The sequence below is a fragment of the Cherax quadricarinatus genome, chromosome 68 (assembly GCF_038502225.1).
Source record: "Cherax quadricarinatus isolate ZL_2023a chromosome 68, ASM3850222v1, whole genome shotgun sequence".
Classification (NCBI taxonomy): domain Eukaryota; kingdom Metazoa; phylum Arthropoda; class Malacostraca; order Decapoda; family Parastacidae; genus Cherax; species Cherax quadricarinatus.
The window spans coordinates 11,423,471-11,434,872 of record NC_091359.1 but is presented as its reverse complement, the minus strand read 5'-3'; the positions used below and the strand labels follow the sequence as shown (position 1 = coordinate 11,434,872).

The 11,402-nt window shown below is 39.4% G+C and overlaps 3 protein-coding genes across 4 annotated transcripts in view; 1 reads left to right on the top strand and 2 right to left on the bottom strand.

Moving 5' to 3' along the window:
- Nucleotides 1–11,402, bottom strand: part of LOC138854763 (uncharacterized) — a 593,204-nt gene that overhangs the window by 156,351 nt on the left and 425,451 nt on the right. The gene's annotated exons all lie outside the window — the stretch shown is intronic.
- Nucleotides 1–11,402, bottom strand: part of LOC128697611 (uncharacterized) — a 230,879-nt gene that overhangs the window by 175,527 nt on the left and 43,950 nt on the right. The gene's annotated exons all lie outside the window — the stretch shown is intronic.
- The window catches only part of LOC128697759 ((3R)-3-hydroxyacyl-CoA dehydrogenase-like), a 31,166-nt gene continuing 22,985 nt past the window's right edge, over nt 3,222–11,402 (top strand). The window contains exons 1-5 of the mRNA XM_070099678.1: nt 3,222–3,378; nt 7,544–7,660; nt 8,685–8,878; nt 10,887–11,065; nt 11,168–11,295. Coding sequence (XP_069955779.1) covers nt 3,339–3,378; nt 7,544–7,660; nt 8,685–8,878; nt 10,887–11,065; nt 11,168–11,295 — 658 coding nt within the window. The 5' untranslated portion in view covers nt 3,222–3,338. The remainder of the gene's footprint in view (nt 3,379–7,543; nt 7,661–8,684; nt 8,879–10,886; nt 11,066–11,167; nt 11,296–11,402) is intronic.

Here is an 11,402-nt window from a genome sequence, read left to right as displayed (position 1 = left end):
AATGTGGCTTGTTTTCACTGAGGACCTTTTTAGGTTCTTTACCCAGATAAGGCCTATAGCTATATTCTTAATACTAGGTATCTATTTACTGCTAAATTACGGGAGCAGCAGGTGTTAGAAAATTTGCTCATACCTCCCTTTATGTGCATGGTTCGACCCGAGGTTCTCTCAGTAGTGAATCAATAGTTGGGTACCATTACTCTAGCAGCAGGAAGATTGTAAATACATAATCCCAATGTATTACTTGAAAAGAAATAAAATTGATTGATTGATGCTCACAGAACAATAATTCGACTAGAAATATTGATATACAAGTCGGGTTCTAATATGGTTTAAACATTCGAAATGAAAATGAATGTTGCTACATAAGATGTGACATGTTGGACGAGTATAGTACAGGAACTTTAACTTTTCAATCGCCTTTTCTTACTACAATGTGGACTTCTAGTTAATTCCACATGCACGAATCATGTATTCCACGATACTTCATCTAAGCTGTTCTTCAAATGGATTACTAAAATTATTTACCCATTTCAATTTACATTTCAACCAAATAATATAGTTTTGGTTTTTTTCCCCAAAATAATCGATAATTTATGAATTAACCGATGACAGCACGACCTCAATTCCAGTGAAAATTTTTAACTATTTTCTTTGACACTGCCTGACACAAAGCGATCACTGTCATCCGCCTACAATAAGAGTTTGCATTTAACAGTAATGGGAATATAATTCACAAAGTACATGCAGAGCAGTGAGGACCCAATATACGTCCTTGTAGAACTCCATACGATATCGGTAAGGATTCTGATTATGTACTGATTTTCTCAATTTATTTTCTCTTGTACAAGAAAAGACAAAAGTGTACAGAACCTCTCCCGATACCTACCTATGAGCCACTGTATTAAATGCCTTTTGAAGATCTTAAGTGATAATACTTGCGAAATTTCCTTTTCGATATTGCGGTTCTTAAATAATATACTTCCGTAATTAAGGAAACATCTTTTGAATAACATTCCTGTTAACATCTCAAGAGACAAATGCACTTAGGAAAAGTCCGGCTTATTGTGTATTGTTCCAACCACTGTATTGCGTCTTTTTACTCTTTCATTTAATCTTTAGTGCATTATCCTGACAAGGATGGGGAAAGGGTACCTTGATGCTTATTAAGGGCTCCTGATTAAAAGAATTAGAGCTATCCTTGTTTATTAGATCAAACTTGATGGCCTCAAATGCTATGTATGACCCTTAGATATTTATAGCTTCCCTAGGAATACATAATTTTTTCTGACAATTATCGAGGGCGAGAAATAGTGGACACTATATAAAAATCTTCGTAAGGAAGTGTTGCAATCAGCACATCAGAAGCTTGCAATGTTGCAGAAAAGAGGAGGAGGTCCAAGTAAATACGATCAGGGGAAGCATCTTTGCTCCAACGAGACAACGGGGCCGAAGGCAGTAAGTGCCCAAGAGCCAGAATAATTGAATATTGTAGCATCAGAAGACAGCCAGCGCACAAGCACTGATACTCACGATGAACTCACGGCTGCACACTCTGTAAGCTCTTGTCGGTATTTTATACCTGTCCTGCACAACTTGTCAGGCACTGCAACATCATGGTATCTTGATTCAGAGGACTTCTACAAGACCTTCTTCACGACTTCTACAACTAGCCCATCAATTTGGGAAGGACCTACTTCCACTGGGGAATCCCGCCTACCAGTGACAATGCCCTCGTCTGCTACACGTCCCTCTTCACTGACGCCTATATAAGCGCCAGTCTCCTTACCTGTGCTTCAGAATCTCTACAACCACGGTGTTGTAAACACCACCTCCAAGGCTGAGGGACTGATTACCTCATCTTTTGTATATAGTTCTTCCGTTTTCTAATTATGTCCAAGAATCTGTATTGATAAAGCCACTGGATGGCGAAACGTCTACAATAAAGATAACCAGATGTTGCACAAGTGTCTTAACTTTCATCATCACTTCAAGCTCTAAGAAACAGTGGAAAAGACACTCCTTTTTACTCTGGTCTCATTGTTGGAATAATAGTGGATATATGAGCACACATTACTGGCCTTCCTATATATTCTAAACTTTAACTTTCTATCAACACATCTAGGAAATCTAGTTTAGGTTCCACTTCTATCTCCACAGTGAATTTAATAGACGTAACCAAAACATTAAGTCTCGGTAAGAATGTATACAGAGCCATATCATTTGGCCACAAAGACAAGATGTCGTCCACATATCTGAACCATCTAGCTTTACGGGGAAGGATGTCTTTCAACAGTCTCACGTCAAACAACTCCATATATAAATTGCTCAATAGGAGAGACAATGGATTTTCCATAGATCTTCCCTGTCTTTGAGAGTAGTATTTCCCTTCAAACTCAAACTTGCAATCAACAACTCGTAAATTAACCAGCTCAGTAATGGTGCTCTTATCAAAAGGCATGGAGAACTGATCTAATTCTTCTTCCAAGTACGATGGCAAATCGGAAACAGGAACTCGAGTGAATAACGCAGTGACATCAAAACTTACTAGAGCAAAATCATAGAAAATGTTAATATTTGGCAGACATGAGTCTTGGAGAAAGGAAATACAGTGCCTGCACTCTGAAGGAGTGGTGATATGTTGCAGTTTTTTTTTTTTTAAATGTAGTGTAGTCACGCCTCTGGCAAGACAGTGATGGAGTGAATCATGATACTCTGCAAAACAACCACGGGGGATTGCTTTGCATCTTGTGTTGCAATGTTTGAATTATATACATTATATCATACCCAAATAACCCGTACATATAAGAGAGGAGCTTACGACGACGTTTCGGTCCGACTTGGACCATGTACAAAGTCATCAGGCCAAGTGTCTATCGACGAATGCCTTCAAGTATTAGCTCCTACCATACACAAAAAAAAAATTATGAGGCAAAGTGTTTATCGACAAGTGTCTTTGACAACTAGTAACTACACAGTTACCTTTGTTATCATCAATTATAATCAGTTATTATGAGGTCAAGTGTCTATCGACGAGTGCCTTTAAGTGTTAACTACTGCCACTCACACACACACACAATAAACGCACCACCCACACACACAAAAAAATTATTATAAAGCAAAGTGTCTATCGACAAGTGTTTTTGACAACTAGCAACTACACAGTTACTTTGGTAATCATCTTGCATGATTAAAACAATTTGCGTTTTATCTCCATCAACAAAAAAATCTTTCTGATAATATAAACTGCGTAGCACTCAAGAAAAGCTAGCAGCCATACTTGACGAGCGACAGATTACGAGCAGCCACGACCCAAGCAGTTCCAGTTCTCTGTCAGGATGTCATCTCTTTTTGGTGGTAAAGTGGCGCTGGTCACAGGTAAGATGTCAACTTTACTTATGTGCAAGTTACCCTTTTCTCACTGGTACTTGTCAGTTAGACAATTCATCAGTTGTGTGTGTGTATGTTTATGCTTTGTGTGTGAGTGTTTTGTGTATGTTTATGCTTTGTCTGTGTGTATTTTGTATGTATTTTGTATGTATTGTGTATGTTTTGTGTGTGTGTTTTGTGTGAGTTTTGTGTAAGTTTTGTGTTTTGTGTGAGTTTTGTGTGTGTGTGTGTGTGTGTGTTTTGTGTGTGTGTTTTATGTGTGTGTGTGTGTGTCAGTTTTGTGTGTGTTTTGCGTATGTGTATGTGTGTGTGTTTGTCTGTGTCTGTGTGTGTTTGTGTGTGAGTTTTGTGTGTGTGTGTGTGTGTATGTGTGTGTGTGTGTGTGTGTGTGTGTCTGTGTGTGTGAGTTGTGTGTGTGTGTGTGTGTGTGTGTGTGTGTGTGTGTGTGTGTGTGTGTGTGTGTGTGTGTATGTGTTGTGTTTGTGTGTTGTGCGTGTGTTGTGTGTGTGTGTGTTGTGCGTGTGTGTTGTGTGTGTGTGTGTGTGTGTGTGTGTGTGTGTGTGTGTGTGTGTGTGTGTGTGTGTGTGTGTGTGTGTGTGTGTGTGTGTGTGTGTTGTGTGTGTTGTGTGTGTTGTGTGTGTGTTGTGTGTGTTGTGTGTGTTGTGTGTGTTGTGTGTGTTGTGTGTGTGTGTGTGTGTGTGTGTGTGTGTGTGTGTGTGTGTGTGTGTGTGTGTGTGTGTGTGTGTGTGTGTGTTGTGTGTTGTGTGTGTTGTGTGTGTTGTGTGTGTTGTGTGTGTTGTGTGTGTTGTGTGTGTGTGTGTTTGTGAGTGTGTGTGTGTGTACACTCACCTAATTGTGGTTGCAGGGGTTTAGTCATAACTCCTGGCCCCGTTTCTTCACTGCTCGTTACTCTCTCCCTGCTCCATGAGCTTTATCATGATGTAGTTGATGCAAGATCCATACATGTATGAGTCTTGCCTCCACTGCATCACTTTCTATGACGGAAGAAATACTTCCTAAAATCCATGTGACTTATCTGAGTCTTCAACTTCTAATTGCGAGCTCTTGTTGCTATGCCCCTATCCACCTTGTCAGTTCCTCTCGGTATTTCATATGTCATCATCATGCTCCCTCACCCCTCTTGTCGTCCAGTGTCGTCAGGTCGATTTCTCTTAACCTCTTCTCGTAGGATATACTCCTTAGCTCCGGGACTAGTCTTTTTGCAAGCCTTTGCACTTTCTCTAATTTCTTTACGTGCTTGACCAGGTGGGGGTTCCAAACTGGTGCTGCATACTCCAATATGGGCCTCACATACACAGTGTACAGAGTCTTGAACGATCTCTTATGGAGGTGTCGAAATACTATTCTTAGGTATGCCAGGCGCCTATATGCTGCAGCAGTTATTTGGTTGCTGTGCACCTCAGATATGCTCAGTATTATACTCATCCCAAGATCCTTTTCCTTGAGTGAGATTTATACTCTTTGACCCCCTAGCCTGTACTCTGTCTTTGGTCTTCTTTGCCCTTCCACAATCATGACTTTGCACTTGGTGGGGCTAAACTCCAGGAGCCAGTTGCTGGACCAGGCTTGTTCAGATCCCTTTTGTTGTCCTTCCCGATCCTCATTCGATTGAATTCACGTTAGCTTCACATCGCCTCTTCTGTCTCATGTTCAGCTCTTCACATACTTCTCGGTTGTTTCTTGTGATCTCCCCTCCTTCCTTCCTTCCACCGCCCGATTAACTGGTAATTGACTGTTGATTTCCTCCTGATGTGGTTGTACAACAGCTCTGGGTCAGACTTGGTTTTCAATGCTAAGTCATTTTCGAATTGCCGCTAGTCCTCCCTCCTTATCTGTGCATATTCGTTTCTAGCTCAACGATTACTTCCTTAATTTCCTGATCCTTTGTCTTATATACTTTTTCCATTCTCTAGGGGTATTTAGTTTTATCCTGTATACACCTTAGGGTGAACCAAGGGCTCGTTCTGGTCGTCCCATTATGTCTGTTGCACTTGAGTACGAACCTCTCCTCTGCCTCCTTGCATTTTGTTGTCACGTATTCCACCATTTTATTTGCTGATTTTCCCACATTTCACTTTCCCACTAAATCTCGTGTAGGAAATTCCTCATGCCTGTGTAGTCTCCACTTTTGAAGTTTGGCTTCTCCCATCCTACTCTTCCTGCTACTCTCTCCACTTGTAATTCTACTAATTATTCGAAGCTCAGGACCATGTGATCTCTAACTCCACGGGGACTCTCATATATGAAGTCTTTAATGTCTGAACTACTCAAGGTGAATATAAGGTCCAGTCTTGCTGGTTCCTCTCCTCTCTCTCTAGTAGTGTCCCTAACGTGATTATGCATGAGGTTTTCCAGTACCACCTACCTAATCTTAGTCCTCCACCTTTCTGTTCCCCCATGTGGCTCCAGGTTTTCCAATTCAATTTCCTTGTTAATGTAATCACTCACAACTCGTGGACCCTTCTGGCCACCTCAGCTACTGTATCAACCATTGCTATGTTGCTCTCATCATATTTTTGTCTTCGCCTCCTGCTATTCTATGGTGAGTTATACATGGCTGAAATCACAGTGGAGTGTGTGTGTGTGTGTGTGTGTGTGTGTGTGTGTGTGTGTGTGTGTGTGTGTGTGTGTGTGTGTGTGTGTGTGTGAGACTTAAATAATGTTTGCATAAGTAACTCATTACGACTGTGGCCAGATATAAACATGTAAATAGTTCACTATCACTGTATCCTGTTCAGCTATCATAACTTTGGGGCCCAGTCCATGGACAATTTTATACCTTTGTAATCATTTGACTACCGTCCACAGGATGAGTCTGGGTGCATAATAAAGGTGTTAAACTTAAACCTTGACTTATTGAAAATTATCAAGATTCAGTTTAATTTCAGTGTTATCTCTAAGAGAGAACGACTCATTACCTCTGGGATTTAATATGAAATTCTTAATTATTACTCAGTTTATAAACTACTTCAGCGTTCATTAATTTTATAATATATTTAGTCATTAGTAATATTTAAATCCTTTGCTTTGCATGCAAATAATGTTATGGATAACAAGCATCTCGGGTGTGCGTATGTTAAGGAAGAATTACTCAGTTTAGTAATCTGAAAAAGGTCACACAGTCTGTGATTTGTTCTACTGCAAGATACACAACATCCTGACGTTATCTCATCATGCAATTATACCTGAAGGTCGAAAATCGAGGGAACCCGCAGTAAGCAGACCTTGAAACCGTTTTTCATAATGTTATCGAATCTTTGGCCCGGTTACTAGCAAAAATAAGGATCAATCGTACCTAATAGAGAAATGCTAGAGAATTAATTGCAATTAGTATGTCAAGATTAAACACATGGACATATTTGAGTGCAGGATGTATAGCGAATAATTCATTATGAAGTGTGGTAGTCAGATTAGTTTTTTTAGATATGAATCATTGCTTAGTGCCACATCGACGTCACAGTCGGCTCCAACGGTGTGTTGAGAGATTTCGTTCGGATTTTTAACCCCGAAGGGTTAGCCACCCAGGAAAGTCAGTGCGTCATCGAGGACTGTCTAACTTATTTCCATTGGGGTCCTTAATCTTGTCCCCCAGGATGCGACCCACACTAGTCGACTAACACCTAGGTACTTATTTGCTGCTAGGTGAACAGGACAACGGGTTTAAGGAAACGTGTCGAAATGTTTCCACCCGCCGGGAATCGAACCCGGGCCCTCCGTGTGAGAAGCGGGAGCTTTATCCACCAGGCCACCGGTGTTGGTGGACAGAATCATCAGTGGAAGATCCCACATATGATGCGACATGTTGGACGCCTAAGAATGTGGCGAAATGCGTTAGTCGATCAACTCTAGAATCCGGTCACAGTTAGGTCAGCATGTGTGGCGATTAGAGCATGACAGGTTGATACCTACGTTTGTCATTACAGGAATTGCGCATGACAGGTTCATTGTAAATTTATCACTAGATCAAAATTATGCTAATGACATGTTAACGAATGACTTGTGTGCAAAACCTGAGTCCACTGGTTCTAATATGAAGGCTCTATAAGACTGATAAAGCCAGATCTATAGGCGAAACGTCTCTCGAAGATTTCCAGGTGTTTTACACCTATCTTTCTGATGTGTATTGTTTCAGGTGGTGGAAGTGGCATTGGCCGAGCCGTCTGTCAGGTGTTGGCTAGGGATGGTGCCAGGGTGGTAGTGGCTGACATCAATGTCCAGGGAGCCCAGGACACCCATAGTATGCTCCCTAGTAAGTCACCCTTAATATACTTCTTAGTAAGTCACCCTTAATATACCTCCTAGTAAGTCACCCTTAGTATATTTTCCAGTTAGTCACCTTTAGATGTTCTCTAAAGGTGACTAACTAGATGCTCCCCAATAAGTTAGCAATAAGGAAGATTCATATCAAAACGTGCATGCTTCCCAATAGGCCCTTCATATACAAAACAAACACTACAATTAAATGAAAATCCAGTAAACAAAAATCCTTAACTGCATCAGTCATCAATATAAGCCCCAACAATACACTACACCATAAGTATAATACCAGGAGTCCCATCACATCCAAAGCTATCGACAGTTAAGTTTGTAAATACAAGTTGATGTACAAATTTCGGCATTTTATTTAAACGTCATAATCCAAATATTTTATCATAATTTAAATAAGCAAAATTTAAAAAGTGAAATACCACTACAACAAGCTTACTGGCAATGCTTTTTTCTCACATTTAACCATTCCTTCTCACTTTGTTAACGCATTTATTAAAACTGCTCAAGGCATTAGATTTAATAACTATACTCTGTAGTTTGCTCCTCTCATCAATAACCAGTGCTTTGCATTATCCATTCAAAGGGCGATATATTCACTCCAAACTGGATCCACAGAATCTCCTGTGAGATGTTCCCCTCTCCTAACCTCATCTATAACCACACCCTCGATTCATCCAGAACCCCCCTTCCATCACTACGAAATTCACACTCATCACCTAACTACATAAATCAATTCTACACCCTCAATTCCACTTCAAGCGCTTGATACCACTACACAATCAGTTCATCCACGACACCACAGCCCATCACACCCACAGTTCACTTATTCCTCTATAACCAGTTGACACACTGCACACTACACTACCACCCAGCATCACATCCTCAGTTCACCCTCAGCATCTGATTTCATCGCCTTATCACTTTCATTGCAGATGAAGATAAATGGTATAAAATACAGACACGATGGCAAACTATACTGCACTGGTGTCTATTTTTCTCTGTAGATCCTGGGGATCACCTGGCTCTATCCATGGACGTAACAAATAAGGACTCTGTAGACTCAGCCATTAAAGCCATCATGGAGAAGTACCAGACTCCTCCCAGTCTTCTAGCCAACTGTGCCGGAATTATGAAGAGTTCCCCAATTTGTGAAATGGAAAAAAATGACTTTATAGACGTGATAAACGTTAACCTTACGGTATGTTGTACGTTGCTGCTAGTGTATTGACCAAGTACCTCCTGAAAGGGCTTCCTTAAATATTGACGATCAAAAAACATTTAGATTTACAGAAAAGTTTAAGGTACATTGCTACCAATGACACGTGTCATAAACTTATAATAAATTATGAAGGTTTAACTTAAAAATAACGCAATTAACCAAGAACAAACCCTATTTAACACAGGATTATTCATTTTAACTATAGAGAATCCAATTTAATCTAGAATCTTGCTGAATCTACGACAGCTCAATAGAATGTAAATGTCTTTTTCTATGCTAGCGAAATCAGCTCTCACACCGATGTCCGGAGATCGATCCTCGTTACGGGTGAAAACACTAGGACGTGTTTCCTTAAGACACCTTCTGTCCCTGTTCACCTAGCAGTAGATATGTACCAGGGTGTAGGCCGACTGGTGGGGGTCGCATCCTGGGAACAAAAATAACATAATTTGCCATAAATGTTCTGCATAACAAAGCTTTCTATGTAGTATTATGTCACTGATGTCAGGTAGGCCTGTATACCTTGTACATGTACTTGTAGATATAGTTATTATTATTATTAATTACATTCATGTGTAGGGCTCTATTTACTCAAAACAATTGTTAATTTGATTGGTTTTATAAAGTGGATGTACACCCCATATATATATATATATATATATATATATATATATATATATATATATATATATATATATATATATATATATATATATATATATATATATATATATATATATATATATATATATATATATATATATATATATATATATACACTAAGAGGAATACTCCCTTCGGTATATATATCCTGTGCAATGCAAGACAGCAACTGCATTCATATACATGATATACAGCAAGCAGGATACAATATAAGGTATAAGCCAGTGCAATGATATAATGCGTCAGTGTAATCTCCTCTCAGACTGTCTTTGTTAAAAAAAGAATTCACTTCTTAAATTTCTGCAACTTCATCCTGGGGCATAAAGAGTCAACATCTCAAAGAGAGCACAATGCTTAACTTGCTTTTGTCTTATTCTGTCTTATTACTTCTCGGGAATTAACAGTGCTACTGTAGTAATGAAGAAGGCTTAGACGAGTGATGCCTTACCTTGTCGAGAAGCATTGGCGAACCGGCAGCAAAATATTTAAGAAAATGAACTTAAGTAACTTGAACAATCTTAAAGCAAATCATGAAAGATTAGTAACCAAGGACAACTTGTTAATGTAAGTCATTATATTATGGCTTATTTCTACCGAGGTTCATTTTGTTTGTCTTTCCCAGAAAGCGGCCCTAAACAGTTGACTAACACCCATTTATATATTTAGTGATAAATAAACAGAGCAACGGTATGAAAGAAATGAGCCCATTGTGCCCATTTGTCCTAGAATTGAACTTCATACCCTCGAGTTTATGACCCGAAGTTGCAACCGCTAAACCTCTAGTCGTTAAAAACAGTGCCAAGAAGTCACAAGTATTTTGTTATTGCCAGTAATAAGAATAAGACGCTTGATCTTTATGCATTTAAAATACTGTTCTTTCTTTGGTTTACAGTAATATTATACTACGTATGAAATTCGAAAACTAAATCAATGTGTTATTTTGAAATAAGAACATAAACTTCCGGGTTAGTAAGCCGAACGAATTCTTCAAGCCTTTCGTATGCTGGTTTACGTCAAGTCAGACTGCAGACGATTTTTAACTGTAGTTTCCCTTATCCTCGTTTAGGCCAGAAATGAATGTATAGCTGAAATTAGAATTCAAGATTATTAGCTGATTTGAAGATATAAAGTGTATTTTGTGTACAGTATTGCAAGACTCTTTGTCTCATCTTCTGTTGACTATTTGTATCGTCTGTATACTGATTTGAGTCTGGAGAAACGTCTTCAAATAAAAATACCCAGATGCTACACACAGTTCTTGTTGCTTGGCACAAGCAGACACATTCGCTACATGATATAAATTAACCTTAGAAACTACACACAGGGCACCTTCCTTGTGAGTCAAGCAGTTGTCAAGTCGCTGTTGAAGCAGGAAGGTCATGGTGTTGTAGTCAACATTGCCAGCATTGCTGGACATACAGGGATACCCAACTACTCCCACTACGCTGCCAGCAAGGGTGGTGTGATGGCCCTCACCAAGTCCATGGCAGGAGAACTCGCTAAGTTAGATTCACATTTTTTTTTTCAAACATGGATCATTTGAACATACAGAACACACATACATATTCTGATTATTTTTAAATATATTTTTTCTCATTATACTAGGAAAGGCGTTCGGGTAAACTGCGTACTTCCTGGTGCAATCAACACACCCTTAATCAAAGACAAGTCGTCCCCAGAAGTTCTTGCATTTATTGCTCTCACTGCACTAGGAAGATTTGGACAGCCTGAAGGTTGGTACTATAAGTAACGATGTCGTCAGACAAAATACAGGATAGATATTATCCAATATACTTTCTGAAACGGGAAGAAAACATCTATAACGACCTCCTCCGTATTT